Source organism: Balaenoptera physalus, assembly GCF_965194825.1.
Source record: "Balaenoptera physalus genome assembly, chromosome: 4".
Taxonomy (NCBI): domain Eukaryota; kingdom Metazoa; phylum Chordata; class Mammalia; order Artiodactyla; family Balaenopteridae; genus Balaenoptera; species Balaenoptera physalus.
The window spans coordinates 62,931,627-62,955,033 of NC_138891.1; the positions used below are offsets into that span (position 1 = coordinate 62,931,627).

Genomic DNA, 23,407 nt, shown 5'->3' on the forward strand with positions numbered 1-23,407 from the left:
TCAGAGGGTGGCAGCTGTCCCTGTGCCTGTCCCGTCACACCCACCACCCATGACCCAGTGCTGTGTCCAGTACCTGCAGAGAATGGCAGGAAGGCCTCATTGACCAGGAAGTTTCCATCCTTGTCCAGGAAGTGGCCAGAGTTGAATTGTTGGGGGGTCTCCCGACACTTAGGGTCATATAGCACAGAGGCCAGGTTGGGCAAGATGATGGTACCCTGCAGAGAGGAGCTGGTATGGCTCAGGGAGCTCAGCTGGCCCAGCACCCAGCCCTGATGCTGGGCTGATATGAGCTCAGAGAACACTCGGTGTGCACAGGAGAGTTGCCTGGGACCAGGGGGCCTCAAAGAGGTTCAGCCGACAGGCCTTCACATCAGTGAAGTTGTTGGGCATTATGCTCTCCTGGCTAAGGGGCACCCACCTCCATCCTAAAGACTCCCGGCCCAGGCTAGAGACTCAGCTTCTGCCTCCTAGGAAGAGGGCCAGTGTCTATTGGGCATGAATGGAGGGGACCAAGTTCTGCACAGGGCAATGAATACTGGCGGTGTGTGTGTGTAAGTGTGTGTGTGTGTGTGTGAGAGAGAGAGAGAGAGAGGAGAAATGGAATGGCAGACAAACAAAGTGAAAGAAAGACTGAGTAACAAGGCAGAGAGAAGAAGAGACAGAAAACTTCAACCCTTAGGATTAGGGAGAGGAGAGAGTGACCTCTAACCCTAACCTAACCCAAGCCCTCACTCTACCTCAAAGAAGTGAATAACTGGAAAGAGAATCAGACTGAACAGATGGGAGCAGAAAGGAGCCAAAGGCTCCTGTTGGTGACTTCTGCTCCTTATCACGTGGGCCCTGGGCTGACCAGGAAGCCAAAGTGGAACCAGGATGGGGTTGGCTATGGACCCGGGACCTGGGAGTGCAGCTCCAGGTGTTCTGAGGAAGGCCTCATATCCTGTGGCTCAGTAACCAACACCAGATAATTAAACTGGTCACCCCTGTGGGGACTAGAGAACTGGCCACAGGATTCTCAGTTTTGACAAAGGCATCTTGAAATTAAAAATTAAAAGCTCAGCAGTTTGAAGCCTGCTCACCAAAGAGAAGCCAGTGAAGAATGCAGAAGTTCAGACAATGTAAATACTTTCAGAAGGCACTTTTCTTTTTTCTTCTTCTTCTTTTTTTTTTTTTAGTTGCTCTACTGTAGCCTTAAGGGAGGGGCCTGACCTTAGCCATCCAGACTGACAGGCACCCAGACCTCTTTACTCCGTGGCTTTAATCAGCGGGATTGGGAAGCACATGTTCTTGCTGCTGCCTGAGTGAGCTGTTTGTTTCCTAGTTACTGTCCTGGGAATTTCCCTCCATTTTCACTACCAGGGATGAAGTAACCTCTGCATTACAACAGTTCTTAATAATCACCTTCAGATGCAGAGGCTCCTGGCAAGATGCTCTTTTCCCTCCAGAATTATTTATATCCTGTTCTGGGTAATGTTCTGGACTCCTTGCAAAGTGATTAACTGATATTAATTCATGGGACAGGCTCAGACCATAGCCTACCCAGCACACAACAAGGGCAACCCTCCCTCTCCTCCAAACTATAGAGCCATCTGCCTGCTGGATACCTCCTGGGGATTCTATCCCAACTTCTTCCCAGTAAATGGCAGCTTGGAGTTTACAATCAAATAGAATGTCTGAAGAGAGACAGGCTTGAAGTGCCACCTCTGTATTAGGGACCAATGCTGTTGTCGCTGTCACTCGACTGATGGAATGGTTAAGAACCATTTAGGAATATGTGTAACATTTAATGATCTACTGTCAAGCTTTGATTCTACTTTCAGGAGATGTCTCTCGCCCAAGTTGGAAAAGCTCAATATTGATTCCAGGCTGTTAATGGTTTCCTGGAGCTCTTATCACAGAACACCTCCTAGAATCAAATTGGCAGGAATGGGCTATTAATAAGGAAATTTCTAATCCCAAACGACATAAAACAGAGCTGAACCTTAGTTCCCTCCTTTTTAACTTGACCTAATTTGCAACAACTCTTGGACAACCAGGGCCTGGGGCCTCCTACCAGGATAACAGCAAAATGAGTTGATGACATGGTCCTATCCTCACAATTAAGGAGACATTTGTCTAACCTCTGAACTTGATGGCCAAAAACTGTCAAGGACTGTTCAGTATTAGCCAATCTGGCAGACCAATGGACAATGCAAAACACCTCCTTCCAACGTGCTGATTCATTTACCTTCCTAAAGAGGCATTTTTGGAGCAATATGAACGGCAAGGAGTATGGTAGAGCAAAAAATTTGGAATCAGAGGGACATGAATTCGAAACTCAGTTAAGTACCTTACTAACTGTGTGTTTGGGGCACTTACTTGAGCTCTCTTAAGCTATCTGTTAAAAAAAAAAAAAAAAAGAATAACAGTAGCAACAGCATCTAAAGGACAGGGTTATTATGAAGAGAAAAATGCATGGAGACAGGAATCTCAAGTCTGATCAAATTAATAAGAATTTAATAATCACATCCTGGCAGGGCCCTTGCTGTCAAGCCTGCACTGAACCATGGTTGTAAGAGTTGAACAAAGATTCTCATGATGGAAAAAATTGGGCCCCCATACCTTCTATCCCCACTGTGTTCATGGTGTACCACCTGGTACCATTGAGGCTTCCACCAGAGACAGGCTGGAGCATCAGTGCTGAGCCAAAGTCCCTTTCTGAGGAAAGTCTTACACAGCGCACCTCCGTGCATAGGGCACCAAGATGAGTGACTCTGTTTCATCTTCATTAAAATGGCAACCTTGCCACCTACACACCTGTGCTACATTTCCTTTAAAATGACACCCCACTCCCAAAATGATTCTTGATGCCTGTCATTCACTCCCCATAAAACCATCTCCCCTTGAGGGTGGGCTGGCTCTAGTGACTCACTTCTAGCAAATAGAATATGGCAAAAGTGATGGGATATCACATCTGAGATTAGGATACAAAAAGACTGTAGCTTCTGTCTTCTCACTTGCTCTCTCTAATGGAGGTCAGCTGCTATGTTTTGAGCTGCCCTATGTAGAGGCCCAATGTTAAGGAACTGAGGGTGGCCTCCAGCCAACAGCCCAGGAGAAACTGAATCCTGAAGATAGCAATGCAAGTGCTCTTACAGTGGAACCTCCCCATGGAGCCTTCAGATAAGACTGCGGCCCCAGCCAACAACTTCATCATAACAACATGACAGACCTTGAATCAGAGGCGTCCAGCTAAGCTGCACCTAGATCCCTGACCCACAGAAACCCAGATCCCTAGCCCACAGAAGTGCTATTTTTGTAAGTTGCTAAGTTTGGGGGTAATTTATTACAAAGCAAGAGAGATAGACAACTAATTCAATAAATATCTTTTATCTAGGATCTGCATGGCAGTCAGTCATTGTGAGGACTGAATGCTGTAGTGGACTCAAAGCCCTTAGCACACAGTAAGGCTTGGCAAAGAGCAGGAATTATTATATTGTTATCCAGTTCATGTCAGAAACCTGCACAGAAACCTGTTTCAAGCTGAATCACCAGAGAGCTACAAACCTGAACTCTATTTTTTAACTCCATGCAGAAATGTATTCATGTTAAACTTTCACCGTTTAAAATGGGTTGAAGATAAGAAGAAGCTACCATATGAAAGAATATTTCTGTATCTTTAAACTCCTACTGAAGGCACCACCCAATACATTGTCCACTGGCCCTCAAAAAGGTATTATGATTGATGATCTTCATAATAACTTCTTGAAGGGTGATAAGCCAAAGTTTTCCTGATACAGGCATGCTTCCTTTTATGACATAATGAGAGCCATACCTAATTGGGATTTCCCTTTTTTGACTTGATCCAGGGAAGCTCAGACTCAAGTTTTATGTACATATACAGTGGCTGTTCTTGACCTAAACAGTTTGATTTACCTTTATTCCTCTATCTCTCCTTATTCAGTACTTGTTCTCTTGACCTAGTTATAAAATGAAAGAAACGAGACAGGCATTTCTACTAGAAATCAGTTCTAAGGATATAACACAAAATGCAGACCAAGCCTGAGGCACATAAATTGCAAATAGGCTAAATGTTCACCAATAAGGGTTAAGAATTACAAAACATCCATTTGGTGGAACATTATGCAGCCATTTAGAGCGATGTGGAACAGTGGTTTTCAAAATGTGGTCCCGGTACCCAAAGCATCCACACCACTTGGGAAACTGTTAGAAAGGCAGATTCTCAGCCCTCACCCCCAATACTCTGGGAATGGCTCCCAGCAATGTACATTTTAGCAAGCCCTGCATGTGATTCTGGTGTACCTAGAAGTTTGGGAACCAGTAATGTAGAAGAATCAGAATGATATGTTAAGTGAAATGAAGGATTCAGAGTTATATATTCAGCATAATCACAGCTATGTAAAATATATGCGGACAAAAAAGATTGGAAAGAGGTGCGTTAAAATGTCTGCAGGGGTTACTTCTGAACAATACAGAACATTTAAAAATATCCCTAATTGAGTGTATTCTTTCACAATCATAACTCTCCATCCGGAATGACATAGATAGAGATGAATGGATGGATGGATGGACGGATGATTGACTGAGAGTTGGCAGACAGGCAGAAGCTGTAGCAGGTGGCTGTGCTGGGCAGGCAGCCCAGCGAAGGGTGCTTTCTGCAGGCACTGGATCGGGCATGAGGTCACACTGGGGCCACCTACCTTGGGCACGGGGTGGCCGTACACACGGGTGGAGGTCACGCACTGGCGCACGGCACCTGCAGTCACGACGCTGCTGAGGCGCTGCACCTCGTGGAGGACGGCGCGGGTGTAGGGCAGTCGCTCGCGGTCCTCGTAGCGGACGGCCCGGGAGGTGCCCAGCACCGCATACAGCTCCCGCTGCACCCTCTCTGCAGGCGGCTCCGCGTGGGTCCCGGGAGGGGCTGCAGCCCGACCTCCCCACCACGCCCCACCGTCCTCGTCCCCACCCAGAGACAGTCGCCGAGGTTCATCGCCCCTAGGTTGCCCTACCCTCCTCAGCCACCCCTGGTCCCAACAGTGGCAGCCCCTCTCTGAGGCAGAGCTTGTGAACAAGATTTGGCGGGATTTGCTCCTCCAAGGGGGACTTGAGGGAAGGGCTAGGACCCAGATTTGAGCACCCACTATGTGCCAAGTGTTCTATATACAAAGAGTCCTATGGGGTAGGAACTGTTGTCTCCACTTTACAGACAAGAAAACTGAGGCTGTGACAGGACAGGTACTTTTCTGAAGGTCACAAAACTAGTGGAACCAGGATTTGAACTTAGGTCATGGCCAGTTTGTCCCTGAGAGAACTCTAGCCACCTTTTTTTCCTTTGTGATCTTGAGTGGACATTGACACAGGGCCTGGCACTTAGTAGGTGCTGGATCATTACTGAATGGGTGAAATCATGTTGCCTCATTTCACACTGTTCCTAAGTGGTTGAATTACTTACCCAGGATCCCTCAGTAAGTAGCAGGGTGGGACTAGAAGTCCCCACCCCCCAGCCCCTCCATCTGATTCAAAGCCATGAACACCTCCTACACCACAGCAGTGAGAGCAGGACCCACCCCTGGGGCCACAGACCAAAGACAGTGATGGGGACAGGTTCCTCCAGCCCAGAAGCCCACAGCAGGGGTAATGGGCATGGGGCAGTCAGCAGGGTGTAACCACGGCCCCCTTACCCTGGATGGCTCCATGCTGGACCATGTAGATGAGTGCCCAGCACAGGGTAGTGGCCGTGGTGTCAGTGCCTCCCAGAAACAGGTCGACCACCACCTGGATCAGGTTTTCTTCATTGAATGTGGAGACAGGGTCGTCCGTGGCCTGGTGGGTGGGGGATGAGCGGTGGGGAGAGCAGCTCCGAGTCTGAAGCTCTCCTCTCACAGAGCCCTGGCATCTCCCTGACTGAGCCTGGCCTGTCCCTAAACTTGTGGGACCAGAACTCCTCTGGGGTCAGAAGGGCCTGAGTCCCAGGACTGCACTGACTTTTGAGGGGGGAACTGCCCTGACATCAGCCAGGTCCCCTGCTTCCCACCCTACCCATGTCTGCAGGAGCCAGCGCTGGCCTGGGAAAAGATAGGGAGGGAAAAACCCGAACAGCTGCTGCTTCAGCGTGCTCTGAAAAACTGAGGCCAGGATGAGGAACTGAGGCCGTGGCCTTGAAATGAGATGCAGCCGGGAAGACAGCCCCCTCCGTCCCTCCCTCCCTCCCTCCGCAGCTGTTTCAGGCCCACCTTAGTGATCTGGGCCAGGTAGCAGCTGATGAAGTCCTTGGGGGCCTCAGGTGTCCTGAGTTTGTGTCTGTTGATCTCCCGGCAGATATAGCCCCGCACAGCCTTCTGGTACCTAAACATCTCCTGGTGGGGGCCTGGGAGGCGGCGGAAGGCCCAGGGGAACAGATCATACAGCTGTGGGGGAAGAGGCCCGCCCAGGGGCTGCTCAGGTGCTGACCCTGAGTCAGGGCAGCTCAGAATGGTGCTGAGGGCACCAAAGTGGTCTGGGACCTCTGACATGGGCATCCCAGGACTGCTCGTCATCTGGAAACTCTCCACACTCCTAAAGTAATCTAGACAGTAATGAAAGCAGTAGTAGCGGAGATTGGATCCAGGGCTCAGCTAGGATGTCGCAGGCCCAGATAGCTGTATTTAAGGGGATTTAACTTGTCTCTTACTCCCTGCCCACACTTCCATGCTCAATCACAATAAAGGAACTTTGATGCTGTGAATCGTCATTTTGCTGAGCAGAGGCTGCCTGAAGAACCCAGAATCAGGCCCCGTGGCCTTCCTCCTGCCTACCTGACACCCTCCCTGCTATGCCCTGGCTGAGGCCCCTGCCTGCCCTGGGCCACCAGCTGTCCAATGGTCGGCACACCTGCCTCCCCGAGGGCCAGCTTACCCTGCGCCAAATGGTGCTGACAAAGGCCAGGCCAAAGTCGATGGCTTGAATCAGTTCCTGGAAGAAGGGATCCTCCAAGAGGAAGTGGCAGCCAAACACGAGGGCCCCAATGACTCTGGCCGTGGACGTGACAATGTGTACCCGAGGGTCGAAGGGTCTACCTGAGAGCAGAGGGGCAGGGCTCAGGGTGAGGAGGCGAAAAGAGCACTGCCCTGAGTGTTCATCCAGTCTGTATACGGTCACTCATTGCATCACTCATTCATTCCCAGTCTTCAGTCATTCACTCAGCAAATGCTTACGGAGCAACTTCTATGAGCCAGGCTTGGTGACAGGCACTGGGTTTGCAGGGAGAGGTGTGGGAGACAGACCCATTTAAACACACTAGAACGTGGGGCAGGTATGTCCCAGCTGGGAACAAAGGATGCAGGGGCCAGCTGTGCCTGGGATTTGGGGAGGGCTTCTTAGGCAGGTGATGTCAGCCAGGTCTGAAAGGAGCAGTGGTTTCTCACAGGGAGGGAAGGGGTGTGGATTAGGACATTCCAGAGGGGGAACAGCATGTGCAAAGGGTCTGTGGTGTAAAAGGCTCGAGGTGTTGAGGGAGGACATTTCCCCACCTGTAGAGAAGGGCTTCAGGCTTCTCAATGGACTGGACGTTCCTGGGCCTGTGTCTGCCCACTTGCCCACCTTACAGAAACTCCTGATTTATTGATGTAGCACAAATCCCCTACTGGATCCGCAAAGGGTCCACGCCTTTATACACACATTCCCCCCCCACCCCGAGGGCTCAGCCTCCTTGCAGAAGTGTGGTTGTTTGTTGTGGAGGGATTAGGGTGGGCCTGCCCCAGCCCGCTCCTTACCCTGCTCCTGGTGGAAGGCCTCTGCCAGCTCTGCCGCCTCCCCCTGCAACTGCAGCTCCAGTGCCAGCTTGCCTAGGCCTAGCTCCCGAAGCATTGCAGAAGCGTCTCTGCTGCCTCCACGTGTGCCCATTGCTGCAGATGACCCCTGGGCCCGGGTTGGGGGACAGTCAGCAGCCCGTCCCAGCCTCCCAGGCCAGGGCCACCTGGCTCTCACCCAGGCAGGGAGAGCAGACCGCTGGGCAGCCTTCCCAATCAGCTCGGGGCTGGTGCTCTGACCGAGGGGCATTTGGGGGTTGTGTGGTCCGTGAGCCTGGTGCCATCAAGGTGGGCTCAGCTATGCCCTCCTCCCAAGCTGCCAACCTGATTTTGCCTTTAAGAATCCCCACAAGAAGTGGAGGAGGAGATAAAGAAGGGAAGGGAGGACGGAGCCTGGAGGGGAGGAGGCGGGGGGAAGGGCATGTGCTGAGCCAGGCGCTGTCCTGGGCACTCTTGGCTGTGGGGCTCACTTAATCTCCCCCACATCCCGGGAGGCGAGAGCAGTCACTATCCCCATCTAACAGATGAGCACACTGAGGGACGAAAGCGAGGCTGCCTCGCCCGGTCACAGAGCTGGTTCCTTCCCATGCTCGCCCCTCCCCTCGCACAGCTGCATTTGAGGAGACCCGAGCCCTCCTGGCAGATTCCTCCCTGCTAACAGTTCTGGGTCACCCCAGCGGACTCCTGAGTGCGGTCTCCATCCAGCCACCCCGTTCCCCGCAGACAGGGCAGCCTTGCCTCTTTCTCCAAACAGGTCCCGGAAGAGCTGGGTGAGGGGCCGGCCTGAGAACTGCTCCGAGTTGGAGACCAGGGCTTCCTTCACCACCCGGAAGCCGCTCAGCACCACCACAGGCGTCGGGCCCACCCACACGGTGAACACGTTGCCGTGAGCCTGGGCCAGCTGCGGAGAGACAGGGTCCCAGGGCTGCAGAGAAAGCTCAGCTGGCCCCATTCCTGGGCACCTTCCTCTTGGCATGAATCTCCACCTTCTCGCACCCAACACTTACCTCAGGTGCACCTTCTCAGTGCACCCGCCACCCCATTCGTCAGACAAGCCAAACCCTGGGTTCCCACAGCCAGCACTAGTGCCAGCTGGGGTCACATCACAGGCTCCCTGAGCACGTAGAATAGTCAGGGCCCAGCACTTACACACACAGCATCTGGTTTGGACCCCAACGATCCTGGGAGGTGGGTATGCTCTACCCATTTTACAGATGATAGTCAATTATAACGATACTTTCTTCAGGGCTCAGTGTCCAGTGTGGCCTTTACATAGATTACTTTAGTGCACTTTCAGTATAAGTGTGCGAGGTAGGTATCATTATCTCTAGTTTATGAAAACAGAGGCCAGGGAATTCCCTGGCGGTCCAGTGGTTAGGACTTGACGCTCTCACTGCCAGGGGCGTGGGTTCAATCCCTGGTCAGGGAATGAAGATCCCATAAGCTTCACAGTGTGGCCAGAAAAAGAAAAAGAAAAAGAAAAACAGAAAGAAAATGGAGGCCAAAAAAGAAAGCAAAAGACCAGGGCTCCACACCCGGGTCTTCCGACTCTCAGTGCAGTGCTTTTCCTACTACATGAGGATCCTGGGGATCATGGTCATCTAGAATCTTCAACCAGAATTTTATAAAATAGTTAGTCAACATTGATGAGAGCTGAGCATTGTCATGGGGAAGGGAATTGTCTCCTGCCCTCCAATTCTCAGCAATAATTCAGCTCTGGCCCGGATTTCAAACCCCCCACTCAGGGCAACAAAACCCTCCCACTGGTGGGATCCACCCACCTTAGAAGGGGGCCTGGTGTAGCAGTGCTACTTGAGTGTGCCCTCGGGGGTCCCATTCTCCCCAGTTGCCATCCCAAGTGGCTTTTCAGAAAATTCCTTCCAGCCACAAACAGGGCTCTCCTGGAGCAGAGTCCTGTTAAAGAGTTTTCTCCACCTCATTACATTGGCAGTGGAGCTCTGCCGCAGAATCCTCTTGGGTGACCTCTGTGCAAAGTTTTTTTTTTTCTTTTAAATATTTATTTATTTATTTATTTGGTCGCTCCAGGTCTTAGTTGTGGCATGTGAACTCTTAGTTGTGGCATGTGGGATCTAGTTCCCTGACCAGGGATCGAACCCACGCCCCCTGCATTGGGAGCGTGGAGCCTTAGCCACTGGACCGCCAGGGACGTCCCTGTGCAAAGTTTTTACATTCAATGTTTGCAATCTCCCAACAACCCTGCATTTGACAGATGAGGAAACTGAGGCTCAAGGTCATAGAGCAAGTGAGTGGCAGGTGCAGGATTCACCCCCCCCACGCGTGTCTGAGCCCAGTTCCTTGCTTCTAGTGTCCCTGGGCTGAGAGGGAGGGTCCGTGTGCCCACCCCTCCAGAGGGCACAGGACGTCCAACTCAGGACGGATTCCCTACCTGGAGAAGTGTCTCTGGGTGCAGCTGAAAGCTTAGTTGCCATAGGTTTCCAAGGATGGGGAAGGGGAAAGGACCAGGAGGAAGGCGGCTCCTTTCCCAGTAGATGGTGCCAAGTTTCAGGAGCAGGAAGGAGACAGCCAGTAAAGCCAGCCCGCTAAGCAGGGAGAACATCTCGGGCCTGCACGTCCCTCACCCCTTTGCCTCCAGCCCTGGGCTGCCAGTACGCTCCAGCCTTCTCTTTAGCTCTGTCCGGCCACCCTCCTCTCCAGCGCCGTCTGACCTCCGCTGTTATCCCAGCACAATCAGGCAGTGTCATGTTGGGAGGCAATCCCAGGAGTCTTCTCACAGTGAAGTAAATCCACTTGGTCACGCCAGTCACACCCAGGCCCGGCTACTCAGCAGGGCCACAGGGCCCCGGCCTGGGACAGGTTGGGAGAGCTTCATTCCCAGAGCAGCCTCACCTCTGACCCATGGAGCTCAACCCCAGTCAAGGTCCTCTCGGCCTCTTCCTGCGAGTCTCAGCCGACCGCCTAGGTCAGCTCGGCGGGGATGGGGCAACCACTGGCAGCGGCGGTGTCTCCCCTCGGGATACGCTATTCTGGCTCAGCATGATGCAGACCGGGCTCATCTTTCCTGCTCCCCTCTGCCCAGGTGCTAAACAGTCTCTCTGGAGGCCTCACCAGCCTCCCAGTCACCCCCATCCCCGCTCCAGCCTCTGGTCAGCTTGGACTCTTCACCTGCCCGGGATCCTCGTGTTTGTCAGTTGTCACATTCTGTAGCCTTTGCTTTTATCTCAGCTGTCCTGGAGCCAGATTGCTGAGTCAAAATCCTAGTTCTCCCCTTACTAGATGAGGACCTTGGGCAAGTTATTCAGCCTCCCCCTGCCTTGGTTTTCTCATTTGTACAATGGTGATGATAATTTTAGGCACTGCCTCGGAGAGTTGCTGTACCAGGTGTGGCGGGAGATAAATGGTACACTCAAGTTGAGTAAATTGAAGATTGGTTAAGAGAGATTTACAAAGGTGTGTGGGCAGGAGTTAGTGGAACCACAAGGCATGGTGCAGTGCTCCAGGGTAGCCACGCGGGGGAGCCCTGCCCACTCAAGGCTGAGAGAGGAGAGGGGCATCGATTAACGAGTGTGGAGTTTCAGTTCAGAATGATGGAAAAGCTCTGGAGATGGATGAGGGTGATGGCTACACAACAATGTGAACGCACTTAATGCCTCTCAACTGTCCACTTAAAAATGATTAAAATGTGGGAAATTCCCTGGTGGTCCAGTGGTTAGGACTCCTTTCTTGCACTGCAGGGGGCCCAGGTTGGATCCCTGGTCGGGGAACTAAGATCCTGCAAGCTGCACGGTGTGGCCAAAAAAAAAAAAAAGATTAAAATGGTAAGCTTTATACTGTGTATATTTTACCACAATTTTTTTAAAAGCCAAGGGACAGAGACATCAGCAGAGGAGCCTGGAGCCCCTAGTTTGGTGGAGACCCACCAGTGACTTCGGTGGATCATTGACAAGAGCTCTGGCCTTCATTAGTGAGATGCAGCTGGTTTATGGCAATCCTGCAGAAAATAAATACCTCATCCTCACTCTGCTCTACCCTCTGATGTCTGTAATGTAATGTGCCTCCCATTGGTCAAATCCAATTAGAAGCTGGAGGGCAAGAAATCCCGTAGAAAATGTAAAATGGTGCAGCTGCTTTGGGAACAATCTAGCAGTTCCTCAAATGGTTAATCATAGAATTAGCACATGATCCAGCGGTTCCAATCCTAGGTGTATACCCAAGAGGAATGAAAACACACGTTCACACCAAAACGTGTCCACAAGTGTTCACAGCAGCATCATTCGTAACAGCCAAAAATGATGAATGGTCCATCCACTGATGAACAGCTCTCAGACTTCACTCTGCATATGGAAACCCTGCACTAGTCTCTCCATCCACACAGCCAGTCCTTCCCCATCTCTATGCCTTTGCTCATGTAGTTCCCTCTGCCTGGAGGCCCGCCCCCTGCCTCCTCCTCTAGAAGTTCCATCTGTCTTCAAGGCCTCTCTCAGCTGGATGTGATGACAAGGATCCTCCCCTCACAGGGCTGTTGGGAGGATGAGCTGAGACAACGTGAGATGAAAGTGCTTGTGGATAATGTACATGCTGGTACAAATACTGTTACTGCTGCAGTTTCCACAAAACTGCTGGCCCAAAAGGCTTTTTATAAGTTGCCTTCCCCTCTCCAACACGTCATGTTCCTTCTTCCTCAAATTGTTGCTTAAGAGCCTACACTTCTCGAAATGCTTCTCTAGCCAACCTCACCGGTCTCTATCCACTACCTCCAAACACCCCAACCGTCTCCCACAGTGGTCCTGGCCTTGTTCTTGCCTTGGCTCTGTTAACTACATGGGTGTCCACTCCATCTCTTCCACGATATGACAAGGTCCTAAGGGCAGGTGTCATGTCTCCCTTTCTTTGGGTTTCTCCAACAGTGTCACCCGATCGCTCAGAGTCCCAAGGTGCCATTAGGTAACGTGGACTTACTAACAGAAGGACCTGGTGGCCCCCCAGGCCAGTCCCATGGCTCACTTTCCTCTGTGTGAGCACACCAGTGTCCGCTGCATGAGAGCTCCTCCATGGTGGTCCTTCCACACACGTCTAGACTTCTGCTTTACCCACTTCTCTCCCCCACTGCAGTGTGGAGACCTTGGAATATCTCACATGTAACCTAGTACACCGTTGCAGCCTTTGAGTTAACTCAGATGGTTTTGGTGGTTTGGGCGCATGAGGATGGTATTCTGGGGATGGCTGGGGTGGGTGGTGCTGGCAGTCATGAGGGTTTTAGTAGAGGCTTTTGCACAGATGCAGGGAATTGGGCAGTGGCTGTGATGGTGACTCTGGTTTGGGAGATTGTCGTAGGATAGAAAGATGGGTCGGTCATCTGTCTTGTGACCCACTGACAACATTTCATTCGGGTCCAGCTACATTCTGGGTATCTTGGCTAGGTAGGAATGTTTCTCAGAGCCTCCTCAAAATCAGATATAGCATTTGAAGCCTTTTCTTTAAGACACAGAAATTTATTCCCCTAATGGGAGACTTGCCTGGTCAACATTCCTAAGTGTGTTGAACTTTGACAAACTTCCTCCCCTCCCTCTGGCTCCTGAGGGTGGGATGTGGCTCCTGGAAGAGAGACACACACAGCACACAGGGCCAGACTGCAATCAGATTCCAGGGATGGCAGGTCCAGGACCTGGAACAGAGGCCCCAGGGCACTAGCCCCCTCCTCGTTGCTTGGCCAAGGCCCTCAGTGTTACACTGTGAGGTGTGGGCTCCCCAATAAGATGGTGGACGTGGGCCACATGGTTCCAACCTAGAGGGACGTCCCCATGCAGAGTGTCTGATCCTGTGGTAGCCCACCCTCAAGTCGTACCTTCATAGATGGTCCCCTTATGATTCCAGCCACCATCACCACCCAGGCCATAGGGCTCCCTGTTTCCTTTTTAGAATTCTAAGCCAAGGGTGGACAAAGCTCAGACTCCTATCTCTTCTTCCTCTAGGAACAACTCAAATCAACTAAAGATGTCTTGGCTGAGCACCTGCCCTGTGTGAGGTATTTGCCCATCAAATTCCTAAACCAGTGCTTTCTATGACACTGTGATGGATGTTACTATAAGCAGGTAAGGTAGGGGATCCCCGGAGAAAGAAAACCAAGCAAGCCTGGCTTTCTGGACTTAAAAGAAGCCATTTTTGACCTAAGCCATTTTGTAACCTAAGCCTGGCCACAATGCTGGCCCTTGATTGTTAATAACTAACGATCTTAAGGGAACAAAAGAATGCAGAAACAAACAGCTGTTATCAGGCAAGAGAAGTAAAAATAGCAAAGGTAATATCGGTTGTCAAGACTCCCAGTTCTGTTACGACGGTAAACATTAGCCTGAAGGGCTCAACCACCAGATCAACTGGAACCTAAGGGATGATGATGTTGACCTTTTCTGACCCTCATGACTTCAATCAACTAAAGCTTGGACTCTGTAGACCGCCCAGGCCCCTTTATGAATATGCATCTGCACTTAGCTTAAAACGCCCCCAGTTTTGCTGTTTGGGGAGAAACTGCTTTGGGAAAGATCCCGGTGTTCTCCTTACCTGCTGCGAGTAATAAATCCTTCTCCTCTCCTGCTCTTTGGCTTGGTTGCATCTTTTGGCTCGACACCCACCAGGAGGCGAACCCAGTTTTTGGGTAACATTATTGCTTCTGTTTTACAGATGAAGAAAGCAAGGGTGAACTGATTTGCTCAAGAAAGTGGTAGGGCTACAATTCTAACCCAGATTTTCTGTCTCCAAGTTCAGTTTTCTCTTTCCACAGCTGCCTCTCAGCTGGGACAAGCCAACATACTCAAAAGGGAGTTTACTAAAGGCCAAGAGAAAAACAAAAGTGAGAAACCCTGAGCCAGTCATGTTTCCAGAGATTCTGATGCAGCTGTAGAGGCCTCCTTCACAGGGCCCAGGCTGGTCCCAGGTCTGGCTTTGCATCCCGTCTGATGCTGCAGCCAGGAGCTCCTTCTTCAGAACTGAGATGCCTTTTCCACTCCTCCTTTCTCTCCTCTCCCCCATCCAGGGGGACCCCCTTCTGTGGCCCCTGGAGAAACAGTGGCTATGGACAGCATATCACAGCCTCAACCAAGGGGCCTGTGCCCTAGGCAGGAGGTATTCTCCAAAATAGACTGCTCCCTGCAATGTGATGGATTCCAGATAAAAGGCTGCTTCCTCCCACCTCTAGATCTACCCAAACCTGGGCCTAATCCGTGCTCACTTCCACTCCACACCCACTCCAGCAAGGTTTGGGCTATCTGTAGCCCCACCCCTACCTCTCCCTCCACTCTGAAGGGGAGGAGACAAAAATAAGGAGGTATGGAGACCACTAGAGATAAAAGAAATAAGAAGAGGTGAGGGAGGAGAGGTCCCTAAATTTATCTCCGTACACATGAACAAAGAGAGGGACTTGTACTTCTTACATTTGTGTTGAATTTGCACAATGTGCCTTATGCCTCCTGGGAGTGAGTGGGAAAAAATACAGGTGGCCTCCGGACAGTTAGATGAAGTCCCCAAAGAACTGGAGCTATTTCTGGGGAAGATTGGGAGACCCACAGATCCCTAACTGAAGGAGGGTCAGACTCAGAGACCATACCCAGGCAACCGGGGCAACGGCCGGCCCTAAAGGACATGTCATGCTTTGCACATTATAACATTAATTGTGCCTCTTTCATTCTCCAAAGTATCCCAGTTTGACCACTCCCCATGAACACCCTACAGCCTCCGACTCCGAAAGTCTCCAGGCTTTGCAGGCGGGGAAATGATGATGTGATGTCTCACTGTAACGAGATCTCGAGATCTTGGCATTGAGAATTCTGCTGAGCGTTCCAGTTCCCACAGGGAGTGGCTCTCTTTCAACCTAAATTTGAGAGGGGGAGTGGGGCCACAAAAGACACTCCCACGTGCCACTGCTGTGCCCCAGGAGTAGGATCCCAGGGCTCAGGAGGAGGCTTGGTGTCTGAAGAGCGCGGCAGAGGGCAGCCAACACCCTCCCCACGCACACGGGCACACCCACACCCAACACCTTCTGCCTTCACGGAGCTCCGGGGGTAGTTGAATAATTCATCAAACCAGAACGATGTTTTCGTTATACTCAGCCTATTCCTCTTATGCAAACAAGATTTATGGAAGTTTTTCATTAAAAATATTAAATATATTTTAAACAGTCAAAAGGAAAGACCCAAAATCTTATGGAGGACACTGGAAGTAGACGGAGACAAATGTACTTACAGTGCCTGAGCTTAAGAATAAGAGTGGAGGGCTTCCCTGGTGGCGCAGCGGTTGAGAATCTGCCTGCCAATGCAGGGGACACGGGTTCGAGCCCTGGTCTGGGAAGATCCCACATGCTGCGGAGCAGCTAGGCCCGTGAGCCACAACTACTGAGCCTGTGCGTCTGGAGCCTGTGCTCCACAACAGGAGAGGCCGTGACAGTGAGAGGCCCGCGCACCGCGATGAAGAGTGGCCCCCGCTTGCCACAACTAGAGAAAGCCCTCGCACAGAAACGAAGACCCAAACACAGCCAAAGATAAAAATATAAATAAATAAAAATTAAAAAAAAAAAAAAGAATAAGAGTGGAGACACCACGTGTTCCAGAATCCCCATTGAGAAGCAGAGAATTTTCCCAATAGCAAATTCTGAAAGGGATTTACTGTGTGGACTATTATCTAGTAGACCAAGTTGTCAACAGAAATTTTCTGGAAGATGAGCAGCAGCTTTCCTCATGGGTCCATTTCTGAGAGTGACTCTAGTACTGACCAAGGACAAAGAATTGAAACCAGAGGAGCGACGGTCTTTCTGTAAGTACAAAATGGCTCGCCTAGGGTGGCGTGATTTACAGGGAGAATCCGATCATACCTAGGAATGGGTAGTATCACATCTCTTAGTCAAACATTGTTTTGCTTATCTAACTATGAATGCCAACAGTTGTATCACATGGTGGGTGGCCAGGACCGAGCACCTACAATCTTGACCAGCTGCCAGGCTCCCAAAGGAAATATCCACCAAGGATGCTCTAGGCAAAAACCCTTCCACAGATTGCTTCAAGGCTTTGCCCTCTGTGAGGCAGCTTGGTGGGTTAGTCTGGACAGTCTGGTGCAGAGAACTCCTGTGGCCGGTCTCAGAGAGGCCCAAGGCCCAGAGGCCTTTTTGGCCTTTTAGCACCAGCCCCGGGTTCACATCCTTATATTAGACCTTCAGACCTTTCCACACCCAAGGTGAGAACGCATGACCCCAAGGTAAAGAACACTGCCAATAGGAGGAAAGGGTGTCTGTACAACCCAGGCCAGAACGGGTCCAGGCACCTCCCCAGTCATGAGAGAGCCTGGCTGCTTGGAACAAGAGCGGAGAATCACGGAGGAGGAAGGAGGGAGAGAAAAAGAGACAGCTACAGAGAGCACATTGTTTCAGTCTCTCTTCTTTTTCAGCCGTGAGCTCCATGTGTCTGTTTTTGGTCTCCAGTGGCCAGCAGAGTGCCCAGCACTTAATAGGTGCTCCATAAATATTTTGGGAGGAAAGGAAAAAATCCAGAGGAAGCTAGAGTCCAGGTATTGGGAAACTGGGAGGGAAGAGATAGTTGGGTCAATAACATGGGAAGGAGAAGTGAGAGCTTGGAGGGAAGGCCTCTCTCATAGGCCCATGGGGGTGAGGTAGGGGAGGACCCCAAGTGGGCCCGTTGACACATTTTCTGTCATCAGTGGACAGAATGGCCCCAGGACCACAGCCCACTAGATTCTTTGTCAAGGACACAAAAGGTTCATCAGGACAGTGTCCCTCAGCCCCTAGAACTGTTCTGGGCAAGGTGAGTGTCTTGGCCCCAGCAACCGTGTGCCCACAGTCCTCCCTGGCGGGCACTGGGCCAGTCCTGGGTGGGTGATGGGGCTCCTCTTCAGGAAGGCGGCTGTGCCATAGCTGTGGGAGACCAATTCCAAGCTCTGACAGTTCTCACTTAGGCAGCAGCTGGCTTGGTCTTCCTATGCTGAGTCCACCGGAGGGGGTGGGTGGGAGTTTGCCAGAGCCCAGGTCAGAGACAGCAGCAGGATACGGAGAAGATCCCAGGAAAAGAGGTGACCCCCTGCCTCCAAATACACACCATCTCCCTCGTGGGAGCTAGGAGGGATGGACACAGTTCTGGAGCTATGCTTCAAATGAGGTTACCAGGACCCAGGTTTTTCAGGACATATTTGTTGATCCACATTAATCAGAACTGGAGCTGGAAGAAATCTTAGAGACCATCTGGTCCAGCACATGCATTTATTCCTGAAGCAACTGAGGCTGAGGTCATAAGATGCAAGAGAACCACTAGAAGTCTAGAATCAAACTGTCTGGGTTTGAATTCTATGTAATTTACCACGTACTGGACGTGTGACCCGAGAGAACTTAATCTTCATGGACCTGTTTCTTCATCAGCAAAATGTGTTTAAGAACACCTACCTAGTACAATAATTGAGAAAATTAAATAAGGTCATATTGCAGGCGCCTCCACAGTGCTTGGCACACAGGTTCTCAGATAATATGAGTACTCTCTTTCCTTGTTGAAGGTGACAGCACTGATAGGTTAGAAAGCTTATTAGGTTTAAAACCTTAATTAAAATACAACAAATCAATACCTATTATGAAATAGACATGAGGATTTTATGGGACTAGTATTTTGTTTCTATACCTGTAAACAGGCTCCAACGGGTCACTAATTCCCTGCAGCAGAAGTGGCTAGATGTTCACCAAAGCTGTTTTGTCCTCAAAGCAGTTTTTGCCTCCTGGGCACACAGCTAGACATTGCCCAGCCTCCCTTGCAGCTAGGTGCAGCTACAGAAGTGAGCTCTAGCCAGTGGAATTTGAGTGGAAGTAATATATACTATGTTTAGGTCTGGCCCACAAAAACTTCCTGTTCAACATTCCATGCTCTTTCTTCCCTGGTTTACTAGCCCACACAGAGGATCTGGCTGAGGACTTCAAGCCTAGAGGTTGGCAGAATGACCAGAAGGAGAAAGCCTGGGTTCACGAGTGACTCTCACACCCCCTCCCAGCACCACACTGCTCTGTGACAGGGGTGGGGTCATTGTGATAAGCTGCTGAAAGCTTGGCTTGTTACAGCAGTTAGCACACTCTGACTATCTACTTGGACTCAGGGAATTATAAGCTGTGAGAGGACAGAATGGTGATGTGGAAATTGCCTTTAAAAATCAAATTTAGGGACTTCCCTGGTGGCGCAGTGGTTAAGAATCTGCCTACCATTGCAGGGGACACGGGTTCAAGCCCTGGTCCGGGAAGATCTCACATGCCACGGAGCAACTAAGCCCGTGCACCACAACTACTGAAGCCCATGTGCCTAGAGCCCACGAGCCACAACTACTGAGCCTGTGTGCCACAACTACTGAAGCCCGCGCGCCTAGAGCCCATGCTCCACAACAAGAGAAGCCACCGCGATGAGAAGCCCGCGTACCACAACGAAGAGTAGCCCCACTCGACACAACTAGAGAAAGCCCACGTGCAGCAAGGAAGACCCAACGCAGCCAAAAATAAATAAATAAATATTTTAAAAATCAAATTTAAAGACAACATGGAAAAATGAAAACTGAAACAACCTAAATATCCATCAAAATTGGATTGTTTAGAGACTTTCCTGGTGGCGCAGTGGATAAGATTCCATGTTCCCAATGCAGGGGGCCCGAGTTTGATCCCTGGTCAGGGAACTAGATCCCACATGAATGCTGCAACTAAGAGTTTGCATGCCACAACTAAGGAGCCTGCATGCTGCAACTAAGGAGCCCATGAGTCTCAACTAAGAAGCTTGCCTACCACAACTAAAACCCAGTGCAACCAAATAAAAAAAAAATTGGATTGTTCATATAAAAAGCATGTCAAAGTCATCTTCTCAGTGAGACTGGACAGCCTCTCTATAATTTTACCCTCTGGTGCCCTTCCCTGCTTTATTTTTTTTTTCCTGGTCCTTATCATTATCTAATATTCCATATATCTTACTGACTGCCTGTTCTCCCAATAGGATGTAAACTCCATGAGGGCAAGGATGTTCTCTGTTTATTCACTACTATACTGTCAGTTCTTAGAACAGTGTCTGCCTTATACTAGATGCGCAGTAAATACTTTTTGAATGAAACAGATAAGTGAATCTCTACAAGAAAATGCTATAAAACTATTAAAATCATGTTTCTGAAGAATATTTGACAAGAGAAAATGTTCATAATATATTAGTTGAGATCATACAAGTTGTATATGTAAGTTATCCTAATTTTATTTTTAATGACTTTTATTTTATTTTGGCTGTGCCATGAGGCTTGTGGGATCTTAGTTCCCCGGCCAGGGACTAAACCTGGGGCCATGGCAGTGAAAGTGCCAAGCCCTAACTACTGGACTGCCAGGGAAGTCCCTGAATTATATTTTAAATGAATAATGCTGTTATGTGTTTTTAAAAAATGCCTGGAAAAATATAGATCAAATTATTAACAGTGGTTGCCTTTTTTGTAGGGAGTGATTAAGATGCATTTCTACTCTCTACATTTTTATGTTTAAGTGTTATTTGGATTTCTAACAAAAATGCATACATAGTATTTTTGATAATTTTTTTAAAAAGAAAAAAATACATGTTTAGAAAAAACTATAAAGAATACAACCAGGCACGAAGAACCTAGGGGCAAGACGGGAATAAAGACGCAGACCTACTAGAGAATGGACTTGAGGACACGGGGAGGGGCAAGGGTAAGCTGGGACAAAGTGAGAGAGTGGCATGGACATATATACACTACCAAATGTAAAATAGATAGCAAGTGGGAAGCAGCTGCATAGCACAGGGAGATCACCTTGGTGCTTTGTGACCACCTAGAGGGGTGGGAAAGGGAGGGTGGGAGGGAGGGAGACGCAAGAGGGAAGAGATATGGGGATATATGTATATGTATAACTGATTCACTTTGTTACAAAGCAGAAACTAACACACCATTGTAAAACAATTGTACTCCAATAAAAACGTTAAAAAAAAAGAAAAAGAATACAACCAGGGACTTCCCTGGCGGTCCAATGGTTGAGACTCCGTGCTTTCACCGCAGGAGGCGAGGGTTCGATCCCTGGTCGGGGAACTAGGAACCCACATGCTGCGTGGTGCAGCCAAAAACAAACAAACAAACAAAAAACCTGTTTAAAAAAAAAGAAAAGAATACAACAAGATAACACTGGCTATTTTTGGGTGATGGATGCCTCAGCAGTGTTGTGAAACTACCCCAAAATGTAATGGCTTAAAAAAGTTTTATTTTGCTCAGGAATTTGGGGACAGCTCTGGCTGGCCAGTTCATCTCTGATTTACGTGGCTTCAGCTGGGATGTCTGGGGCTGGAGGTTTCACTTCCAAAATGGCTTCTTCACTCACATGTCTGATGTCTCGGTACTCCCTGGCCTCACTCCATCTCCATACACTCTCTCATCCTCCAGGAACCCTCCATGTGCTTTGTAAATCTCACGGTATGCTGGTCTCCAGATAGCTGCACTGCTGACATGGTGGTTGGCTTCCAAGAGGCAGGAAGTGTGAGCTGCTAGGCCACAAAAGGGCTTTGTGCAGAACTGGCACAGCACCACCATATTCTGTTGGTTAAAGTAGCCACAGAGCCCACGCAGATTCAAGGGGGTGGAGAAACAAGACTCCACCTCTTGATGGGAGAGTAGCAAGGTCACATTGCAGGAAAGCCCATGAGATGGGAGATGCTGTTGCAACCATGCTTGTAAAACACACTGCCATGGTAGGGTTCAGGCAATTTTGGGTTTCTTCACTGCATCTATCTGCATTTTCCAAATTTTGTGCAAAAAGCATGCATTACTTTTATAATAAGGAAAAAAAGTTATTTAGAAAATATGTCTCATGACCATGCAGGCAACCATCAGTGCAAGGTAAGGTTTCTGTGTGCCCCCCATCACCCCGTGACTCATTTCCTCTCAATGCTAGGCCCTATGTCTAGGTGATCAATCAGGAAAGGGGTAGGAAAGGAGCTGTCACATCACTAAGCCACACCTCAAATGCCGACCAGGGATTGCAGCCAGGCCCACGGCAGTGAAAGCGCGGAGTCCTAACCACTGGATTGCCAGGGAATTCCCGAGAAGTCAAATTCTTTTTTGTCATGACCACAAAGAAAAGTCTGCAACACTGGCTTCTATTAACAAATATTCATTGAGCATCCACGTATAAGGCATGATTCAAGAGTCAGCTAAGTAGTGTCATACTTATTAAGCACCTTCTATATGTAAAACGTAATACTTAAGCCAGGAGTTATAAGGTATACAAAATATACCTTATAATTAAAGGTATATTTAATAAGATGATTTACTGCCTTCAAGTTTATATTCATGGGCTGAAATATAAGGAAATAATCAACCATAATATGCAGAGCAAAAGGAAATAAACCTTAAAATAGATTTGTGAGCAAAGTGTTGTAGGAACCCAGAGGAACTTAGTTTTAAGAGAAAGGCTTTGTGGAGGACATAGCATCTGAACTGAGTTTAAGAAAAAAAAAAACATGGCTTTGTTTGACAAGAGAGGATCAAGGGATTCCAGGCTAAGAAAATAGCAAAGACTTACAGGTGTGAAAATATTGACTTGTTTTTGGAAATATTGAGTAGAAAAGGAGGGTTGGAGCCAAATAATGGATACCCTGACTGCCAAACTCAGGAATATAGGCCACTCTACAGGCAAATGTCCCCTGAAGATTTTTGGAGGATAAAGTATTTGATCCACTTGCATTTTGGTTTGCGTTTTGGCAGTGGTATATACAGTGGTTTGGAGAAGGACACTGAGGCAGGGAGACTAGCTATGAGGCTGTAACTACAATATTTAAAAAAAGAAAGGAGGTGAGTCTAAATTAGGGCAGAAGGAGAGAAGGGGGTGGTAGTGGTGATGCATAGGACCTGGAAGTGGCTAAATTTACTGGGAAGGGGCAGGAGAACTGAAATAACTCAAGGCTTCTAGCCTGAAAGACTTAAGGAAGTCAGAGGGGCTATTAATTAAGACAGGGAGCACTGATTTACAAGAAGCTGTTTGAGGGGCCTGGGAGATGCGCCCAGCAGGCAGCAGAGGTTGGTACTAAAGAGAGAGGTCAAGCTCACAGTTGAAGGTTTGTGTTGGTGGGAGTGAAAGAATCCAGGCAAGGAGAGCAAAGGGAGAGGGCAAAAGGCAGGGAAATGCCTCCTTTTAAGGGGACAAAGCAGGTTACAGGGGTGGGAGGAGACCCAAGAGATGAAAGAACAAAACTGAGGGAGGGGAAGTTAGTGTCACGTGCAGCAGTGAGCTTGACTAGGACAACCACGTAGGGCTCCTTCTGCTGACCTTGTTACTTTTTTTTTTTTTTAAATTTTTATTGGAGTATAATTGCTTTAGACTGTTGTGTTAATTTCTTGCTGTACAGCAAAGTGAATCAGTCATATGTGTGCTTATAGTCACTCTTTTTTAGATTTTCTTCCCATTTAGGTTACCACAGAACATTGCGTAGAGTTCCCTGTGCTATACAGTAGGTTCTCATTAGTTATCTATTTTATACATAGTAGTGTATATATGTCAGTTCCAATCCCCCAATTCATCCCACCCACTTCTTCCCCCCTTGGTAACCATAAGTTTGTTCTCTACATCTGTGACTCTATTTCTGCTT

At 49.2% G+C, this 23,407-nt stretch overlaps 1 protein-coding gene and 1 pseudogene across 2 annotated transcripts in view; one reads left to right on the forward strand and one right to left on the reverse strand.

The window, feature by feature from the left end:
• LOC309659832 (large ribosomal subunit protein eL29 pseudogene) overlaps nt 1-4,685 on the forward strand; it is a 183,950-nt pseudogene extending 179,265 nt beyond the window's left edge. Inside the window, exon 2 of the transcript XR_014268363.1 lies at nt 1,987-4,685. The product of XR_014268363.1 is annotated as a large ribosomal subunit protein eL29 pseudogene (transcript). The remainder of the gene's footprint in view (nt 1-1,986) is intronic.
• The window catches only part of LOC309659824 (cytochrome P450 2J6-like), a 167,945-nt gene that overhangs the window by 6,549 nt on the left and 137,989 nt on the right, over nt 1-23,407 (reverse strand). The window contains exons 2-7 of the mRNA XM_082459977.1: nt 7,752-9,167; nt 6,895-7,055; nt 6,234-6,407; nt 5,682-5,823; nt 4,701-4,888; nt 74-215 (exon numbers count right to left, since the gene is read on the reverse strand). Of these exons, the coding sequence (XP_082316103.1) occupies nt 74-215; nt 4,701-4,888; nt 5,682-5,823; nt 6,234-6,407; nt 6,895-7,055; nt 7,752-8,037 (1,093 nt within the window). The 5' untranslated portion in view covers nt 8,038-9,167. The remainder of the gene's footprint in view (nt 1-73; nt 216-4,700; nt 4,889-5,681; nt 5,824-6,233; nt 6,408-6,894; nt 7,056-7,751; nt 9,168-23,407) is intronic.